Here is a 21,620-nt window from a genome sequence, read left to right on the forward strand (position 1 = left end):
CAACTAATATAAAGGAGTGAGTAAAGAATGTTGAGGAATAGGATTCGGGAAATTGGTAACCAGTGATTATAATCTGATTGCCTCAAATTTCCAAGGTTGAACGTTGCTAAGGTGAGCAAGTTTTCAGGTCCTACCCAGGTTGTATGGTGGGTATTAGAGGCTTAAGGTGAAGAAAGTTCTCTCTATCTTTGACCAGAGGCATGGAAGATTCTCGATTATTACATTTGAATAGAGGTCAGAAATACAAATGTCATTCCCAGTGCTTCTTTGTCTTATTCCTCAGCGCCCATAACCCAGGGAACTGGAGTCAACTTCCCAATTGGAGAAATCCCAAGCCAACCATACTATCATGACATGAACTCGGGGGTCAATCTTCAGAGGTCGCTGTCTTCTCCACCAAGCAGGTACTGAAAGAAGGGCTGCTCATATTCTCAATTGATACACACATAGGTTCGTAGGTGGATGATAGGCAGATAGATAGGTAGGTAAAGAGAGATGGGAAATAATTTTTGCTGGTAGTACACAGATTTTTAATCTTTCCTGGTTAAATTTATTTGGCTGTTACAAATTAATTGTAATTGTTGTACACAGCAGTTTTAAAAATCTTTTTCAGGGGGACAGGTAACTAGGAAAATATATTAATATGATTTTTGTCCTGTTGTAGGAAATACTAAAATGCTACAAGTTAACAAAATCTTTTGATGGCTTTAAAAATGATGTTGCTGTGGCAATGATCTCTGGTTTATAACTGATTCCTGGTAACTTTTACCTAAATATTACGTCTAAGCTTAGGATAATGGAACATAAAAAATAAAATGTGTCATTTACCTAGCCTTAAAATTAAAGACCACAGTTTGCCAAGTTCTTCAATTAGTTGATGTTTTTTGACTAATTTAATTAACTCTCTGTTACCAATGAAAATACTACCTTCCCTGAGATTTGGTTTAACTGTTCTATGTTGGGGGTCAGCTAGAGAGAGTTCTCTTTGCTTTTTACTTCTCTGTTAACATTCTCATTTTTTTTTTCCTGATCTTCTCGTTGTAATTGCCAGTCAGGGTGAATAAAGATTACAGATGTATTGATTTTTTTTTATTTGAGCTAGATCTTCAAGACCCATCTCATTCCTAGAGCATTAAATATATGTGTAATCAAATATAAGAGCATACATGAATTCTAGAGCAAAACACTCATTTTACAATGTCAACTTTTTAAAAATAAAAGGATACCTATATATTTATTTTTCTAAAGTATTCTCAGTAGTGAAAGTTCGTTGAATTTGAATTAATTATGGACTGGGCATATGTATGTTTATAAACTAAGATCAATTTTATATCAGTTCCGGTTAAACCATTTTCATATAGTTAAATTGTGTAGCAAGATAATTTGGTTTATTATTAAAATAGTCTCTGACATATCAAAGTCTTAGAAATGCTTTGATTTTTCTAAATTTAAAATGTGAGCAGTAATTTTTAAATTCTGTCTGCTAAATCAGTATGTTGTCAACACAGATGTTGCTTCATGACTACTTTATATAAGATACTGTCTTTCAGAGTAAGCAAGGTTTAAAAAACATTTCTCTAGTACTTCCTTATGCATGTAATTTGTCCCCAATTTTAAGTTTTTCAGACAAATTTTCTGCTGACTCATAGATGAGAGAATATGTTTAAAAGAGAGTTAAAATGTAAGGTCTAACTTTGGATTCTTTGGGAAGAAACTAAGCTTAGCATGGATAGAAATTGCCATCTTCTACATCGTTAATACTCTGAGAATTGTGAGTCAAATATTAATCATGAGTATCTACAAATGTACTCAGACATATACGTGATTCAAGGGCTTGGAAACACAGTGCAGTGGAAAGAGCACACTTGGGGAAGTCAGACGTCCTTACCTTATGTCTGACTGCTTCCATTAACTTGCCCTGGACAGTCCACTGAATCTCTCCAAATGTGTCTCCCCATTTGTAAAAACAAGGGGATTGGTTTATGTATATGATTTTTGAGGTCAATTTCAATGCTGAAATCCTATAACATTATGGTTATTATTGCTGCAAAAAGTTAATTTTGAAGATTTTTTAAAAGGTTTTACCAGCATAGGTGTGAATAAGATTTTTTTTTTAATTAAAGAAAAAATATTCACTGGGCACAGTGACTCACAGCTGGATTCCCAGTACTTTGGGAGGCCCAGGCAGGAGGATCACTTGAACCTAGGAGTTCAAGACCAGCCTGGACAACTCCTCTCTACAAAAAAATTTTTTAATTAGCAAGGCTTGGTGGCATGTGTGTGTGATCCTAACTATTTGGGCGGCTGTGGTAGGAGGATCACTTGAGCCCAGGAGCTTGAGGCTGCAGTGAGCTGTGGTCATGCAACTGCACTCCAGCCTGGACAACAGAGTGAGACCCTGTCTCAAAAACAAACAAACAAAAAAAGAAAAGAATTCACTTTTATAGTCATAATTTCATAATTGTCTGCTTTATAGGATATTGGTGGGGGCATATGAAAGAAGTATATCAACCAGTATGGGTATAAAATAGCTTCTTAATCTTTGTTCTGGATATTCACCTTTCTTATTCATTGAGATGAGTCATATTTCCATATTAAAATGTATCATTTTGGCTGAGCACAGTGGCTCCTGCCTGTAATCCCAGCACTTTGGGAGGCTGAAGTGGGAGGATCGCTTGAGTCCAGGAATTCAACACCAGCCAGGGCAAAATAGCAAAACGCCATCTCTACAAAAAATACTAAAATCAGCTGGGTGTGGTGGCAGGCACCTATAGTTCAAGCTACTTGGGAAGCTGAGGTGGGAGGATTGTTTGAGCCTGGGAGGTGGAGTTTGCTGTGAGCCAGATTGAGCCACAATGTACTACATCCTAGGTGAAAGAGTGAGACCCAGTCTCAAAAAAAAAAAAAAAAAAGTATCATTTTAAAAGTTTGAATTTGGCAATGGCCTTCTTTTTTTCACAGTTGATTTTAAGAATAAAGAATCAATAATCTAAGTTTTAAGAAAAAGAATAGTATATAAAATAGTTTATAATCAGTAAAATACTATAATTTTTTTATTATTATAGGGTTATTACTAAGAATTACTGTTTGATAAGTATCTTCTAAATGCCAGCCACTTAACTAAAAGCTTTACATTTAACAACTCATTTTACTCTTCCAACCATCTGCCTTTGAACTAGGTTTTATTGTTTCCAATTTACAGATGATTAAACTGAGTTTAGATCAGTTAAGGAGCTTACTATTAACAATTCATAAGTGGCCTACTCAAGATTTTATACTAGGACTGTCTTGACTCCAAAGCTCTTGTTTTACTTTATTACCTTATCTTTGGATTGCATTGTCAATGACAAGTGCTATTAAAAGGAACATTGTTAGTATTGATAATAATAATGAGTCAGGTACACAATAACACAATTTTAATGTTAGAAGGCAAACAACATTAAGAGTTCACTTTTTATTAGTGGAATTTTTTTTGGAAATACATTTGAAAGATAAATATAATGAACACCATATTTGTTAGACAGGTTAGGTATAAGATGGTATAGTAAATGGTATATGCAACTAGAAATATTTGCTATTACTATTGATATCTTGAATACTCACCATTATTACTTGTGCTTATGAAAATTTTCACAGTAAGGATCTTCTCAGATCATTTACTTTAAAATGTACACATCTTCCCAGAAATCCCATTAATATAACTATTGCCATATTTTAACAGCAAAAGACCCAAAACTATATCCATAGATGAAAATATGGAACCAAGTCCTACAGGAGACTTTTACCCCTCTCCAAATTCACCAGCTGCTGGAAGTCGAACATGGCATGAAAGAGATCAAGGTGAGTAATAAGGAGATGCCTCTAGAGACCATGAGTAAAATGTTGGCTCGTTTCTTAAGTTTCATTGAGTCAAAATTTCATAATTAAACCAATATGGATTGTATATTTTTTTCATAAAATGATTCCTGTAGAATTATTTTTGAGATAATATGTTAGTCAAATGTCGTCAAAGTTAATTTATCCAAGATCTTATTTTTACATGTTTCGTTGGAGTTTTTTTTAGATAAAATGATATTTTAGAACCCACAATTATGTATGTGACTGATTATGGTCTGTCTACATTTGTTGGTTGGAGTACAGCAGAACCACAAACTGTGATTCAATTAGATCCGCCTGCTCCTCTCTATGGAGCATTGCAGGGAGCCAAACTTTAAGCAGTTTGCAAGTGCCAGGAACTGAAAGTTGTCATTTAAAGGAACCTGCAATTCCTTTTGGAAGTAGGTAGACCATATACAATAAAGAAAACTGTAATGTAAGATACTTTGTGTCGGAGTCAATCTAGCTATGCTTTCTAGATAAAACTGTGACCCAGTTCTAGGGCAGCTTTGAGGAGAAATATAACTTTAAGAAATGGGTATTGAGACCCAGAAGGATTGAGACTTAGCTCTTCTTAAAGTCTGTTGGATTTAGTATATTTCATTAGATATATCCATGCTTTCCCCCACAATCAGAGGGAGATTATTAAGCATGGAAATAGAAAAATTAGCTAACTGAAGTTTTTGTTGGTATGTAAGCATGTGTGCAAATAAGATCTTATGTCAGCAGCATAAACATGTATTTTTAAATTGTCTTTTAAATAGAATTCTGCATTAAAAAAATCTAGCCTGGGCAATGTGGCAAGACCCCATCTCTACAAAAAAATATAAGCCAAGCATAGTGGTGTGCACCTGTAGTCTCAGCTACTCAGGAGGCTGAGGTGGGAGGATCAGTTGAGCCTGGGAAGCAGAGGATGGAGTAAGCTGTGATCACACCACTGTACTCTAGCCTGGGTAACAGAGTGAGACCCTGTCTCAAAAAAAAAAAAAAAAAAAGTCTAAAAGAAAGGAATAATGGTTTTCAGTCCAAGACTTGGGTGTGTATTGGTGAGGGTTGGGGTACTCTATGTTGAGTACTCTTAGGCGAGACATAACTCTGGGCCTTAACAGTTAAGGCCAAAGTCAGTTCTTTATTCAGTGCTCCTTCTTTGCTGCTCAAATTTTTTATACCGAGTGCCATGGAGTTTAAAGAATAGTGAAAAATCTTCATGGAGACATTGGCCTTTGAGTCAAGTGTACCTCCTTTAGCACAACTGACTCAAAGCTCAATTCCTAAATCTCATCTAAATGTCCTTGAGATTTTAACTAGTAAAGAAGTGAGGGGCTGAAGAGGGTGGTGGTGGGAACTGAGACAAAAGCATAACCCTGTGTTAGGTGGGGAGGCAAATTTGAGAATGGCTGTGTGTGCCATGTGGCTGGACACAGTGCACATGGAGGGAAATAATGGAGATGGCAAGGGTCATTTTATGCAAGGATATGAAACTCAACTGGAGAGTTTTGACTGTGAGTCCCCCCCTCAGAGGGAATTTTGTCTCTGAGACTCCCCTCATGAGAGACCCCACCAAATCTATTTTTCAGGCAGTAGGCAAAAATCATCTTTATAAAATGTAAATAACAGCATTTTACTCCCCTACTTCAGATCCTTTAGTCAATTCCCACTGCTCTCAGGAAAAAATGGGAATCTTTTCATATCGCCAGCAGGCCATAGCCTTGGCAGGTGACATTCTGCTTCCTCTTGCTTGCACTTGAGCCCACTGCTTTACTTGAAGTTGGGAATTCAACAACCGGGACCTTCCTATAAGTTATGACCTCTGGAATGCTCTTCTAACTCTTCATCTGGCAAACTCTTTGTCATCCTTCAGAGCCCAGCTTAAATTGAGAAATTTCAGTCTAAATTCTGTCTTCCTAGTTTTCTCTGTCAACACCCAGTACTGTTCTTTCATTGTACTCATAATATGTAATCATATAGCTATTTATGGGATTAGTTGTCTAAATCTGTCTACACTATGAGAGAAGGGACCTTATCTATTTTGACTATTACTGTAACCAGCACTTAACACACACTTGGTGCATAGTAGGAGTACAATAAATAGTTGTATAAATGAACCATTGATAGGCAGAACACCAGTCTCATTAGTGAAGGCAAGATATAATAGAGACTTTTACCAGAGTTGCAGAAGTGAAATGAAAAACAAAACCCTCAACCCTTTATATTTTATTGCTTGTTTTACTGACATTGTCAGCTTATTCTAAACAAAGCCATACTTTCCTTGTCAGAAAATTCTTCTGGAGAAGATTTTAATGGTAATAACCTTGTGAATGTGTGGGAATGGATGCGTTATTCAGAAGTGTAGGTGTTCTTTATTATAGAGAGTGTCACTTTGTAAGAATTGATTCCTCTTTAAGCCTACTGAATAAAGCCAATCTCAAATCATATTATGAAACATTTTTGAAAAGTAGAAGGGAAACTGTCATTCTTTTTCTTTGTGAAAACATTGTATTGTCTTGGTGATTTTCTTTTGTCAAGATGACTAGACTTATTGGAGGAGTCTGTAAAGGCATATTATGTTTAGAGTAAGGAAGAATATTCCATTCTCAAATGTGCATTTTAAACACACACACACACACACACACACACACACACACACACACACACACACACTGTCACTTTAATTCTGAAGACCCTGAGGACTTCGTAATGTGCACAATAAGCCATTGTGGGAAGAAGACTCAACTACAATGAAGAAATGCGGGCAGTACAGTACTATCTTTATAAATTTGCTAAGCCCAATGCAGTCCTTTTGTTCTTAGAGAATTGCTTTTTAAAAATTTGCAAAATAAAATGCCCAATGGTTGTTCTTGTCCATCTTCTAATGTTCTTTAGACACACTTGCCTGTGATGGAGGGAGTTGTCTAAAGCACATATTGAGTGCCACTCCAGTCATTGAAATAGCTTTGACATGTCTTGCATTTATAATATTTTCTCCTACAAAGCCCTGCACTAATTGATACTCAATAACTATTTATTGGTTGATTAAAATATGCTTGTGTTTAAAATGGGCAGAAATCCTTAAAATTTACTATTAATTATTTCCTGGGTATGCCTTATTCTGTTAGTGTTAAATTTGCATTAAAATCTATTCTTGACACAGCCCTTAGCAAAATTGATTTATTTTGCTCATTTATAAATATGAGAATCAAAGATAACAAAATTATGGACAATATGTGGCATTCTGCTTTCCCTTTCAATCTGAAATACCAACCTAAACCATTGAGATTTATTCTGAGTAGGCAAAAATAAAGGATATAATATGACCAAATTATTATATGTATTCTGTTCTTAAAATAAATCAGGCAAAATATTAACACAAAATCTAGGTTTATGTAATAATGTGTTCATGCAATTTTAGTAACTTAATGAAAAAGTATTTTTAGCATATTACAATAATAAATTAATTATGTCCTTATGTCATTTCTTTTCAAAACAAGAAGTTACAACTTCCTGATTATAAGAGAATTGTAATTTATACTTTTGCAAATATAGACATGAATATTTTAAAACTAACCATAATTTAATAGTGTTAAACATTTGGTAGGGGACTATATAATTTGCTTCTTCTGATGAATAGCGATGAAAATTAAATTTGTCAGCATCTATATTATGTAATATTTATATTTTTACTTTGTATTATTTTATATATACAGAACGAAATGAAAAGGAAAATAATACTGAGTCACTAGCAAAGGGGTATCCAACAACTGTTATATTTTTTTCCTATGTTTCAGAATATTTCTCCTTGCTTAGTCTCTTCTGTAAATCCTGGTCTTAAACTTCTGACTGCTTCTCTCTATTAAAAACTTTCTTTTTTGGATATTGTTTTTCTTCATTTAAGATTTTAATGATTAATGAATAGAACCAGATTAGACTGTCAACAGGCAAGTTGAACATTTCCTTTATTCCAATACTTCCTCCATAAAAAATTCCATTAAGATCTTGTCTTTCTTAATTTTTTTTCCATCTGAGTCAATTCAGAGACTCAATTCCTAGTTCATGTACTTTTTTTGAAATTTTTCTTTAGAGCAATCTTTTGTAACTTTTGATATAAGAGGAAAAAGAAGAGGTCATAGTTTTTCGTCTAATTCAAGTTACTCTCATGAGACTAAATCCAGTTGTATTCCATTGCTCAGTGTGTTAGTCCATTTTCATGCTGCTGATAAAGACCTACTTGAGACTGGGCAATTTACAAAAGGAAGAGGTTTATTGGACTTACCATTCCATGTGGCTGGGTAGGCTTCACAGTCATGGTGGAAGGAGGAGCAAGTCACGTCTTATATGGATGGTGGCAGGCAAAGAGAGAGCTTGTGCAGGGAACTCCTGTTTTTAAAACCCTCAGATCTTGTGAGACTCATTCACTATCATGAGAACAACACAGGAAAGATCTGCCCCCATAACTCAGTCTCCTCCCACCAGGTTCCTCCCATGTCACGTGGGAATTGTGGGAGTTACAAGTCAAGATGAGATTTGGGTGGGGACACAGCTAAACCATATCACTCAGTAATTTAACAGACAAATAAATAGTATGCTTGAACATTGAAAACAATTCTTTATAAGGTCCCTTTGCCACTGCCATTCTAATAGTCACTAATTTATCTAAGTCTGAATGTAAAACTTCTAAAACATTTAATAGACATTTAATGAGAAAAAATATGATATGGTAAATATATTTGCAGTATGCAGCTGGGGATTTCGTTGTTTTTTTTTTTTTTTTTTTTTTTGTGAGCAGCAGCAAGATTTATTGCAAAGAGCGAAAGAACAAAGCTTCCACAGTGTGGAAGGGGACCCGAGCGGGTTGCCCTCAGCTGGGGATTTCTAAATGGAAATTTGAACAGTTTTTCAGCCAGATGAGTATTTAAACAACCTGTAATCTTAGATAAAATATAAATTCAAAAAGACTTTATGCAGTAAAATGTTATTAATTTCTACATGTATGGGATTTGAGATAATTTGGTTCAATGAACAATTTGTCAAATGTCTATTATATTGGAGGAATTTTTATAGGCATTGGGTACACAAATATGAATAAATTAAGTTTCCAGCCCTTGACCTCCTGAATGGAAAAATTACTATTTAGAAAAATCGGGGACTAAAATAAATAAGATTATGAGAGAACCGACTCCATGCTTTAGAGCTAGCTTAGTTTTAAGGACGATGAGCGGTAAATCTTTACATAAAATCAATAAATTGGCATGTTAGCAAAAACTAGCACTACTTGGTATATTGGCATGTTATTACAATTTGGGGAGTAGTTTGAAAAATTAAACTGGACTCTCAAGCTATATTTAGGCATTGTGTTCTGGTGTCTTAGGTACTAAAAAATAAAAATACTAATTTTTATAAAAGTCTCCAGTTCTGTTATATAAATGTCTTCTCAGTTAAGTCTTTCTGAAATTTTAATTTGTTTCCAAGTCCTAGAGATTTATTTTTGATAATTTTGAAAATATTCTCATTAGTAAGGTAGTCTTAACTGTTGTGCTAAATTTCAGTTTGCACTTTCTAGAGTTCTATAAGGATATAGTATTAAATGTCAAACGCATTAAGCCAGAGGGCCCAAGGGAACACTGGGGGCTAGAGAGTAAAATTGCCAGTTTAGTATTATGTGCTCAATCAGGAAAGAAGTAACAGTAAATAAGAGTGTGATAGCATGCTGACAGAACCAGAATCAGAGGCCAGCATTTCTGTTTTTTCTCTCTCTGTTGCCCAGGATGGAGTACAGCGGCACGATCATGGCTCACTGTAGCCTTGACCCCCCAGGTTCAAGTGATCCTCCCACCTCAGCTTCCCAAGTAGCTGGGACTACAGGCACTTGCCACCATGCCCAGCTAATTTTTAAATTTTGTGTAAAGCTGGGGTCTCACTATGTTGCCCATGCTGTTCTGGAACTCCTGGGCTCAACTGATCCTCCTACCTGGGCCTCCCAAAGTGATGGGATTACAGGTGTGAGGCACCACACCAGGCTCCCCAGCATTTCCTAATGTGAGTTTAGGAATGTGAAAAGATATGCTACATACAAAAGAGTGGTCAGCTAAATTTGGAAAATTTTTTTGTAACAAAAATTTCAACTATTTTCATTCATAAATGAATATGCAGAATATTTAATATGCTACTGTGTGCTGTGAATATCCAGGAGTGGCTCTTGACTGAACATGTTTATTAAGTTTGTGACTTCAGAACCTTTTATTTCTATCAAAGAATCCATAGGGAGTATTAATCCTAGGCTCAAACTTTGGAACACAGTGCTCTAGTCCAAACCACAGTCTGACAAATGATATAATCTCAAGATTTCTCTAGAGCTGTGGGAGCTGAGTGAATAAGCAGCTTTCATAGATGGTTGAATAACTGCTATCTGGGAGTCATTAACATTAAATGAAGTCCTAGAAAATGGCAGTGCAGACAGCTTAGTAACCATACTGGAAGAAGTTTTAAAGTTCTCTTTGGGGACCAAATAGAACACCAACAATTCCTTATATTCCTGCAGTTTGTATCACAGGGATGAAATAGCAAATATTCAAATATCAAAGTTTTGAACCAGAAAAAAAGAGAGCTACAAATGCTTTTGGTGGACGAATGTGAAGAAGAGATGGTTTGAATTTGATGTTCAAGCCCAATTTTTAAGTTTCTTTGTTTAGCTTCTTATTATGGAAAATATCAAAAGTAAAGAACTCTAAGTGAATTTCTAGGTACTACCCTGGCATTGGAAAGCAAACTTCAAGGATGCTTCCACCCTGAAGAGGAATGCCTCTTCAACTACACTGCTACACTGCTGTAATTGAAAAATCACAACACGATCTTCTTCAAAATGGAAAGGAAAACAATAAATTGTTGGTGAAGGCTTTCATCAGAATTCCTCACATTGCCTCCTAATTAGTGAACGTTTGTTCCCCCTTCATGTGTTCTAATCAAGAATAGCATTTTGGATGGGGTAAACTTGTATACATGTTAGAAGGGCTGGTACTGATTAATATGGAAAAGTCGTGCTCATATTTCTGTGCTCTGGAGGCTTAAAGATTTGAAAATACAGCATTTTGCAGAAAAACCACAATAGATAATTAGTTTGAAAAAATAACAACTTTCTATTTAATACTGGGTTTCTAGCTTGATGGAACACAGCTTAAAATAGGGAAGTGGGAAACCCATGGGAGATAATATCATAGTGTGCCATACAAAGTTTCTCTGCATAAGAAAAGGTTTTATTTCAAATCTTCTTACATATTGAGTTCATGTTTAAGCTTATTGTGAAGTAGTTTGGAAAGCCAGTGTCATTTGAGTTATTAGACTCCCAATATCATATACAATAAGAAATTGATTTTTCAGGTACAGATCACAAATTATTAGAACCCTTAGTAAGACATAATTCAAGCTCCTGTTTCACAGCTAAGTAGTCCAAGGATCAGAGAGGCTGTCCTGTGCCAAGTAATGAATGGCAGAGCCTAGATCTTTGTTCAAGGGATTTTTCTCATTTTCTGTTATCCTGCAGCCTGCCTAGGGAATCAGTATGTAAACTTACAAATGGCCTAGGAAATTTAAACACTGCTTCGCAAGTCTTCCCAGAGGGACACTTTTCTTGGAAAGCTTAAGGAAGACTCTGTTAGACCTAACAGAACTAGAATGAGAAAATAGAGGTGTATTTGTGAGTTTTCAGGGTTCTGAAAGAATTCTCAAAACAAAATTTTGAGATGGTAAAATTTTACATATACATACACACACACACGCATATAAATCAACTATTATTATTAGTGCCAGGATTAAAATTTTTTCAACTAAAATAAACTGAAGATATGAATGCTTTTGAAGAATAAATGTGGGGAAGAGTTTGTTTGAAATGAATGTTTAAGCACAATTTTAAGAAGTCTTTTGGCCTGGAGAATATTGAAAGTAGAATTGTAAAGTGAACCTCACTGTACTGTCACACAGCTTCAACTGTTACTAACACTTTGCCAGTCTTATTGCATTTACTATCTCCCAGTTTTTAAAAGTATTTTAAAGCAAATCCCAGATATCTGTCATTTTGCTTGTAAATAGATCTGAGTATTTCGAACAATGAACTTTTTTTTTACATAGTCACAGTGCTATTATCAATTTCACAAATATAACATTAATTTCTTAATATAATCTAACATATAATCCATGTTCAGATTCCCTGGAATATCTCAAAGGTTGTCTTGTTTGAATCAGGACTCAAATTTAGTCCATAGATTATATTTGTATTTTCACCTTCTTTTTAGCCTACACTGATTATTCGCCTCCTTTTTCTGTATTATTTATTTATTGAAGAAAGCATGTAAATTTAAAAATTGTCTTCAACAAGCACATGTAAATGAAACAAGGAAAACAAGATTCTATTGCCATTTGTGGTTGTCATTTATTTATTGAGCCCTTCCTTTCTGTCAGGTGCTTGGCTAAGTTTATATCTATTTTTCTTTTAAACCTGACAGAAACTCCATTTTACAACTTACTAAACTGATCATTACAATGCTTAAGAAACTCATCATAGATCATACAGATCATAAGTAGCAGAGGTAGAATGGGAACCCCTGGCTCTCTTGCTGAAGAAACCCATGCTCGTTATTACTATATAATACTGTATCCCAAATAAGTCATTGAGATATTATGTTTATGATTTTGCAAACTAATTATAAAACCTCTGTTACAATTTTTTTTAATGCATGAAACTTCAATACAGATGAATGCACATAACTTCACAGGGGTTCGTAGACTCCTCAGAGATTCATGCATGTAGTCCTTGCTCTGAAATCAGGTTAAAATCACTTTTCCATTTAATAAGATAGTAATAAATAATCCTAAGTTCTAGAATGTCTTTAGTAGAAGTGTGTGATATATGGCCAGTTTAAAATGAGCTATATTTGTCAAAATATAAAAATAAAGTATATATTTATTATCATACATATGTTTTCTTTTAGTTCTGTTCTAGTCTTTTTGCCTTAAGCCTAGTGCACTGTAGTTGTGATTAGGAAACTCTAAATACTGGTGTGGTCTTAGACAAATCACTTAACTTCAGTAACTCTTGAGTTTTCCCATCTGTAAAATAACAAAGTTGTATACTAAGATTTCTTTGTGTTCTAACATTTTAGATTTTGAATCTAGTGGAGTCAAAGAATTTGAAGATCTTCAGTACTTGAGTCTTTCCAAAGCTGTCATTAACATGGATCTTTTGGAAAATGCAGAAAGTTTTCTGTTTCTTAAATTATTTTTTGAATGTTCATTTTAAACACTCTCATTGAATAACAATAACTGGGCTGCTTATGTGCTTGGAGGCCCCGTATATTTTGCTTTATACCTGAGGAATGCGCAGTTCTCACAAATGCATGTCCTGTCCTGCACCATTCTGGTGCAACAAATGATTGATAGAGATTGAGTTATTATAACAGAACCATGTTATGGAATCAGTGTCTCCTACTTTGAAAACAAATGACTCAGCCAGACAGCAACATTTATTTTCTCTAAATGACTAGGGATGTAGCAATGGGAGACCATTATCCTGTGACAATATTCGGTTTCATTGACATTATCTCACAAATGTAATTGGTCCATTACTAAATAGAGGTTTTGTTACTGATGAATTTCACATGATTTCTAAAACCATTAGGATAATAAATATGCCATCATAGTAATTTCATTGACAGAATGTTCTTTTTTTCTTCATTTACATTTGTTGGAGAAAAAAGATATAGATTTAGGTTGAACTTAAACACTACAATTTATACCAATTTTGACTACTTTTCCATTAAGAGCAACAGAATATTGTGCAGAGTAATCATATTTGCATTGAGCTGCTGAACTGATGACCTTAAAATTTTTGTAGTTCTTTTTCTACCACACTAAATCACATCAAATCATAATTGTTCTCAAGCAATTAGTTTACTACCTCAGTGTAATGATTTTATTTGAAGTAAGTTCCAGATCATTTATAGGACTTTCCTGTAAATCCACTAAAGTAACACATCAGTTAAATCAACTCTAACCATTACCAGCATGGATAATAATGGCATTAGTAACAACAAAAACCTTGAGATGTCTTGTAGCATAAATGTTTTTAAATGTATGGCTTTTCCCCAAATGTTCTCCTCTGAAAACTCATCTGTAATCTTGTTAAATTAGAACCCTTCCAGTATCTTTCTGACTTTTACAGTTAAGGTTATGGTATTGATTTTATTTTATAGCCCATGGCTCTCAGATGCTTAACATTAATAAGCCTCCATAGCCAAGAGGTTTTCCCGAGAGGCATGGTGAATAGCAGCTATTTACCTATGCCAATGTTTAATAAGCGATGAAAATATGCTCCAAGTCCTGCATAATTGTTTGATGTTTTTTCTCTCTTTCAAATTAGGTTTACACACATTACTCAAGACCCTTTATCATTGTCTGTCTGTTAAAATGAAATTGCTTAGTGGACAAAAGCATTTTGAAATGTTTTTAAAAAGTAGTTTTCATTTATTCCATATTCATTGTTTTAGCACTGTTCTTCATTATTCAAAGGATTTTTTTAAGTGTCTCTGGAAGACATTTGTGAGCTTCAAAGAGGTTTGCTTTAACTTTGTATTGGGTATAGGTGTAGCCTCGAGACCTTTTTTATAGCTAAGTGATAAAATTGAGACTTGTAGGAACATGCTACTTAACTGTGCTTGGGCTAAAATATATGGCAAGAGAGACTTAAACTATTAGAAAAGATTTTACTTTACTGAGGAATACAATAATATGCTCAAGTGTAATTAAGATTAAATAACTCAGTAATTAAAGTAAGAATTTCATTTATTTAACACAAAGATCACCATACTTTCTCATTTGAAAAGGAACTGATTTCATAAATTTTAAAAAAATGGTTGAGAAATCTAATTGAAGATGACATCTTATCTCCTCTTAACGTAGCTTGCCATTTTTTCCAGTGTTATTTTAGAGTGTGATAAATGTAAATATATATATATATAAGGAGATACTTTCTTAACATGGCAGCTAATTATTTTTTGAATCATCTGGCATCATCATCAAACTACTGTAGTGGGATTACATCCATATGTCTTGTCATAACATTCCGAGCTTTTTGTTAACTTGGAGTGTGTGGGAAGGACTTGTTCACATTTGCCACACGATCATAAAATTTTACATCTAGAGGAGTCCTTAGACACAGATATTTAGATATTCTTTTTTCTTCACTGTATTTTCAAAAGACATTGTTTTGCCTGTAGCCAACTAAATTGCAAATGTTACATTGAAGCATTTCATTTTACAGTTTTGCAATATCCAGTACCTAAACTAATATGAAGCTTTCCTTCTTGCAGTGTAATGTTGGACACCTGACAGGATTCAATATTGTCAACCCAGCTTTGGGAATTATTTATAGTATTCTGCGGAGCTACAGGCAACAATTTTCCCAAAAATATCTATTTTACAGTTTTTACAGTAAAAGTAATAGTTATTTGTGGGGAATTTGAAAAAACAAACTTTCAAATATGAAGAAGAAAATAAAAATCACCTGTAATCTCATCACATAAAGATAACTTCTGTTAGTATTTGATTGTATATATGCCAGCCTGTTTTTCTATGTATTTTTCTGCATTTCGGTGCGTTCTATTTCTATGAATGTATTTTTGCAGTAAATTGAGCTTATATGATATATGCTATTTTGTAAGTTTTTTTTTCTTTATAATCTAATGGCATTTTACCATATCCTTCAATTTCCTTTTTTTTTTTTTTTTTTTTTTTTTTTGAGACAGAGTCTTGCCCTGTTACCCAGGCTGGAGAGCAGTGGCGTGATCTTGGCTCACTGCCACCTCCACCTCCCTGGTTCAAGCAACTCTTCCTGCCCTAACCTCCCCAGTAGCTGGTATTACAGATGCACGCCACCATGGCCAGCTAATTTTTGTATTTTTAGTAGAGATGGGGATTCGCCATGTTGGCCAGGCTGGTCTCAAACTCCTGACCTCAGGTGACTTGATCCACCCGCCTCAGCCTCCCAAAGTGCTGGGATTACAGGCATGAGCCACCCCATCCAGCCTTCCACTTTGTAATGAGTACATGATATGCCACACTTTGGCTATACCATAGAATTTTAAATATCTACTTTGCTGATGAATATTTAGATAGTTTTGGAGTTTTTGTATTATAAAGAGAGATACAGTGAACATCACTGCATGTAACTTTGTGCCTAATCTGATTGGGTGATTCTTGTCTAGTTCTTTTCACTGTCCCAAGTCCCTAGCATACTGCCTGGCATGAAGTCACCAAGTAGAAGTTCAATGAAATTTTGCTACGGGAATAAATACATTCCTACTGTAGAATTACTAAGTTAAATCTTATGTCCATTTCTAAGGCTTTTGGTAAATATTGGCATAGATCTCATCAATTTACATTCCCTAGAGCAGTGCCTGAGTGGCTTAACTCCATTGTTATAAGCTGTAATAATTTCAATGTAGCACATGGCTCTATAAGCAATTTCGAGGCATGTCCTCTGATAGAAATTTATAGAACATTCTTTATGGCCCTGTGACTTTACCCATGCACCTCTTTTTTATCATTTGTATTTTACTTAAACCATCAAGGAACACACCATGTATCTTCTCCCAATGAGCCAGGATAGCTCCATTTGTGAAGAAAATGGAGAAATTGAGAGGGTATTGTACAAAGGATTGTACAAAGCTTTCAAGTAAAGGCAGAGCCTACTTGGTCTCTCTCTCCTTTCTTCCTCCTCCAGGACACACGCCCTCACCCATCATCAGTCCTTTATTTATTAGGTAAAACCTGTTAAAGTAAGGATTGCTGTCATTCTCTACATGGAGATCCTTAGAAATAAATACCTCAGAGCTTTGGACTGGGATCTTAAGTATCTGGCAGGCTAGATGCTGCCGCAATCTGGCCTTAATAGTTGTCTTATTCTACATAACACTCATACACTTATAAATAACCTGGACACTTTCCTCTCTTCAACACTATTTATCCCAGGGCAAAAACAGAGGCAGAGAAATTGTGGTCTTTTTAGCTTTCAGTTGGCAGTCATCTTCTCTGCCTTCTCCTTGTCCTCTGGGAACAGAGCCCAAACTGTTTCCTTGTCTCAGGACTGACTCTGGATTTGTGGCCTGAAGTAAAAATGTCAGATTTCAGCTACAAAACTCATCCCACACACTTGATTTGGTAGCCTGTCATTTACTACCTTATTTATTTTAAATAACATTATTATTTTATACAGATGGTTCTTTTCTTTTTCCTGTTGTCTTCCAGCTTCCACCCAACATTTTAATGGAAAGCAGAAATATCCCAGTTAAGCTAAAGCTCATTTTTCTCTTTCAGTGCTGTGTTGCTTGACAGAGTTTCAATGGAGTGATGGATGTGTTGACCACCTTTGCCTTCACCCAACAATGAATTTGGTCTCTGAAGAGGTTTTCAATATTCAGAGTTTTTGTTTATCTATAAAACTCTTTTAAAAAAATCTATGAAAGTCTAATACTTTCAAAAGTCCAAAAAATGAAGAACTTTGAAAATTATGAGGGTGTATCAACTTGATAAAACTTGTCAATATAATATAATCTTGTCAAATCCCAGCCATTGGACTGTGTCTAAGCTAAGTGTGCTTATGTATGTTCTTTCCTTCTCTGGTCTGTATCAAACTCCTCTGGTCAGTATCATACCAGAGGGTCAAAGTTAACAGAAGTTTTGCAACTGTTTTCATTACACTTTGAGTTTTCTTCTGCCCAAAAAAAAAAAAAAAAAAAAAGAAGACGAACTAAAAAAGGAAGAAAGGAAAAAAGAAGACCGTGTGCAATGAATCAAGCCTATAATCTCAACACTTTCAAAGGCCAAGGCAGGAGATCTCGTGAGACTAGGAGTTCCAGACCAGCCTGGGCAATATAGCCAGACTTTGTCCCTACTAAAAATTTACAAATTAGCTGGGTGTGATCGTGTGCCCATAGTCCTAGCTACTTGGGAGGCTGAGATGGGAGGATCCCTTGAACCCAGGAGTTTGAGGCTGCAGTGAGCCATGATTGTGCCACCGCAGCCTGGGCAACAGAGTGAGACCTTGTCTCTAAAATAATTAAATAAATTTAAATAAATAAATGAAATTTACAAAATAATAAAAGATAGGAAAAAGAGGAATCCTGTAAATTGTTCAGCAGCATGATAATGTGAAAAATAAAGAAAATATTTAGATATTTTTAACAATGATTATAGCTTTATAAGCACTTAGCAGTAAAACAAACCTTAACATTAAATACTGGAGAATAAAAGTAGCCAGCAAATGGTGACTTGTCTCTATAGGGTTCATTTAGACTTGTTTACGAGTTACAAGTATGGCATGTAAATAAGGAAGACAATTTAGGAATATGTAAAATAATTAGACTTTTAAAACATTTTGAAGGAATTTACTTCTTTGTTAACCAGATAGAAATAGGACTGTTCTATCCTAGAAAAAGGACTAAATCATAGGACTGGCACAGTTAATACATTTTAATTTAGTGATATGGTATGCTGAAAATAATAGCTTCCAGAAATTCAAGAATTCTTGTGTGTTCTTACATAATTAATTTGAAATTGTTAAAAATTGTGTTACTATAGGGAAGAAAAGGAATTTTTCAAAAAAGAAAATTGTATGTTTTCTATGTAGGCTTTAGAAGTCTGATTTGTAACCTTAATCTACTCGAGCATATTGGAAAAGCTAACATATTGCTCTACTATATGTGAAAAAGGAGCAGGTGTCCCAGACAGGCAGGTGTTAAGGTGCTGTTTGAGCTTGCCCTAGATCACTAGTTGACTTCAATGAAGTTCTACTAACAGGTGGCTAACTGATTGGAGTGCCATGTGACATTTATCCCGGGAGCGACTTGGATGACAGGCTGCTACAGACTGAGGAAGGGGTCTTTGCTTTGATGAAGAAATTGCCAAAACTCATGTCTCATTAGTGTTTCCTAAGGTTCTTTGGAAGTGAACAACAGTTTAATTAAGGGCTGACGTAAACACGTTTCTGCACACTTTCCCTGCAGCATTTTATCACATTAGAATTGATCAAAATTGTTGCCTTGGGCTGACTTGAACAGATATACATCTGGAGCGCCATTTGTGCAAGCTGCTGATGAGTCGAGTACATACGCTGTGTTTCACAGCGACTCTCTTCCTTTGTAGATGAAATTACCTTGTTGGGAGATGAGTTGATCTAACTCTTTATTTGCTTAAGTCCTTATCTCTTTAAAGTGATGACATGAAATAAATAACACATCAAGGCCTAGGATGTATATATGTTACAGTGCCAAAAATATATATAGTATGGTCAGGAAAAATCATGTGATAATTTGATTTTGCAAAATACTTATTTAAAGGGATGCTTAAGAATAAATGAACCAACTTTATCAGTAGCCTACTTGAACTTTTTTCTTACATGGTGATCTTTTATTACATATTCAACTACACGATGAGTTTCTAAAGTCATAGCTAATTTTCCAGTTATAAATGTAAACATGGGTGTACACATTGAAGAATAACACCATCAATGTGAATCTTTTTAAAAAAATTATTCTCTCTAATCTGTCATTAAGAAGAATTCTTTTTGCAATCCAATATTATTATGATTGCAACTATTTAATGCATTTCTGTCTTTAATTTCTGCCCTCTCTACTAAACCATGAGCATCACCAAGACAGGGACCACGCGGTTTTGTTTGGCATCTTGATGCATAGCCATAGTTCCTCACACTTATTAGAATCTCAGTGATTGATTTTCTTTTCTCTTTGCTTTACAGTCAGCTACTTCTCATCTGGTGATATTTATTCATGGAACATGAATTTTAAGATATACTGGCTATGGTTATTTTTCTCATCCTGCACTACTAGTCATCACTTCATAATACAGTTTCTTTCACATGCAAGAGATTCTAAAATAAGCTGCCTAGACACAGTGCCTGCTTTACCTCTTCTTTCTTTCATTTCTACTTTTTTTTTCATTCTCTTCCCAAGTAGCATATTCTTCCAGCCTCTACATCTTTTTGTGTTTTTGGTAAAAGCATGTTCCTTAGGAGGTAAGCCATTAGTCACCTTTTTAAAAAAAGCATATGCAGTGGATACAAGTAAATAACAATGAAAAATCCATCAAGCAATATAAGATACAAACAAAAGATCATTAATGAAATCTAGATCTCAGGGATTTCCAAGAGAGATTACTTAAGGAGAAAGCAAGTTTGTTCAGTGAATAAAACATTGTTCAATGGGTGGAATAAGGAGAGTGGAAATGCCTCATTTTCTAGTTCAAGGGAATGTCATAGACCAGGGATGGCACAGAGTTAAAAACATATTTCTCCTGCTTCTAACGGAAGCCATAAGAAAATTAGCTTCACTGAAGTTTAAACAAAATGGAATAACAAAGAAAAAGAGCTATTTAAAAATGTGATACTGTGGTAGATCTTGCAATGGGAAAGATACTGTTTGAAGGATACGATGCCAGCTGCTGGTTTTTATAAAGTGCCATGGTGAGGAAGGCCTAGAGGAGACTAGGAAGAATTTTTGGTTCAACCAGGTACAAGTGAAAAGGGCGGTGAGAACAGAAAAAAAAAGTCAAATTTTTGGAAAGTTTTTTCTTCTAAAATCAATTCATTTATAAATTATTACTTTCTAAATCAAATTTAAATTGTTCTGTCTGATTTTAAGCCATCACTGGCCTCTACTTCTTTCTCTTCAACTACCAGCAACTTCTGCCTCCCTCCCACCAGTAGAAACATCAGCTAATCCTTTGCCTATCATTTTGCATCTCTTTTCAGCTTCTTTATTTTATGTATTATTCAACTTATGCATTATTATGTATGCATTATTCAAGTTATATATTTATGCATTATTCAACTTTATTATTATTCAACTTATTTTCAACTTAATCTTTTTATGTATTATTCTTCCTGCTTGAGGGACAGTAGATTGTGTAAAGCGTGGCATTTGTTTTTCTTCACAGAAAGGTCACTTTAAAGTATCTTTTCTATATATTCATTCTTCAAACTTTTTTTTGTAGCATATGAGCACATTAAACATAGAAACAATATCATTTTTCACCTTGGCATAAAGTCTTTTAGACTGTAGACATTCAAAATAAATTAAAATTAAAATAATACTAGTTTGGTTCGTGATTAAAATGTAATAGCTAGAAACTCTATCCTTACTTTTTCCCCAGATAATTGATCTTTTATTTCCCCTTCTAGTCTAGAGAGGGTGTTTTTTTTGTTTTTTTGTCTTTTTTTTTTTTTTTTTTTGAGCGGGGATTCACTTTTGTATCTTCCTAAGTTCTTAGCATAGTGCCTTCTGCATGCTGTGTAGCAGTATATTTTTATTAATGGGCCAAGAATTAATTTCATTTAATGAGAAAACAAAGGCAATTAAACCTATATTCTGATACTACCATTCTTCACCTGTTTCTAAAGCAAATCCTTTCAGTTTGGTCAGTGAACCTTCCCATTCTTATATTTACTATTATAAGTTACTTTTGTTGTTTAAGGAAAGAGTTTGTGGTTCCTTTTGCAACTTGAACAGCAAATTTTATTCTGTTTCTTCTGTGTTGGTCTGTATAATCCTCTATGAAGGTACCGTTATTATTAGGTGCATGCCCAAAAAAGAATTGAAAAAATAAATGGACCCATAATAATTACTCAGTAAAAGCAAGTGTGTCATTTTGGCTAAGAAAATACAAATGCTTTGCTTCTTAAAATT

At 34.6% G+C, this 21,620-nt stretch overlaps 1 protein-coding gene across 14 annotated transcripts in view; it reads left to right on the forward strand.

Annotated features, from left to right (window-relative positions):
• NFIB (nuclear factor I B) overlaps positions 1-21,620 on the forward strand; it is a 230,595-nt gene that overhangs the window by 161,832 nt on the left and 47,143 nt on the right. For all 14 annotated transcript variants that reach the window (XM_004047812.5, XM_019033903.4, XM_004047811.5 and 11 more), the window contains exons 5-6: positions 284-404; positions 3,722-3,840. In XM_004047812.5, the coding sequence (XP_004047860.1) occupies positions 284-404; positions 3,722-3,840 (240 nt within the window). The remainder of the gene's footprint in view (positions 1-283; positions 405-3,721; positions 3,841-21,620) is intronic.

The sequence above is a fragment of the Gorilla gorilla genome, chromosome 13 (genome assembly GCF_029281585.2).
Source record: "Gorilla gorilla gorilla isolate KB3781 chromosome 13, NHGRI_mGorGor1-v2.1_pri, whole genome shotgun sequence".
Lineage (NCBI taxonomy): Eukaryota > Metazoa > Chordata > Mammalia > Primates > Hominidae > Gorilla > Gorilla gorilla.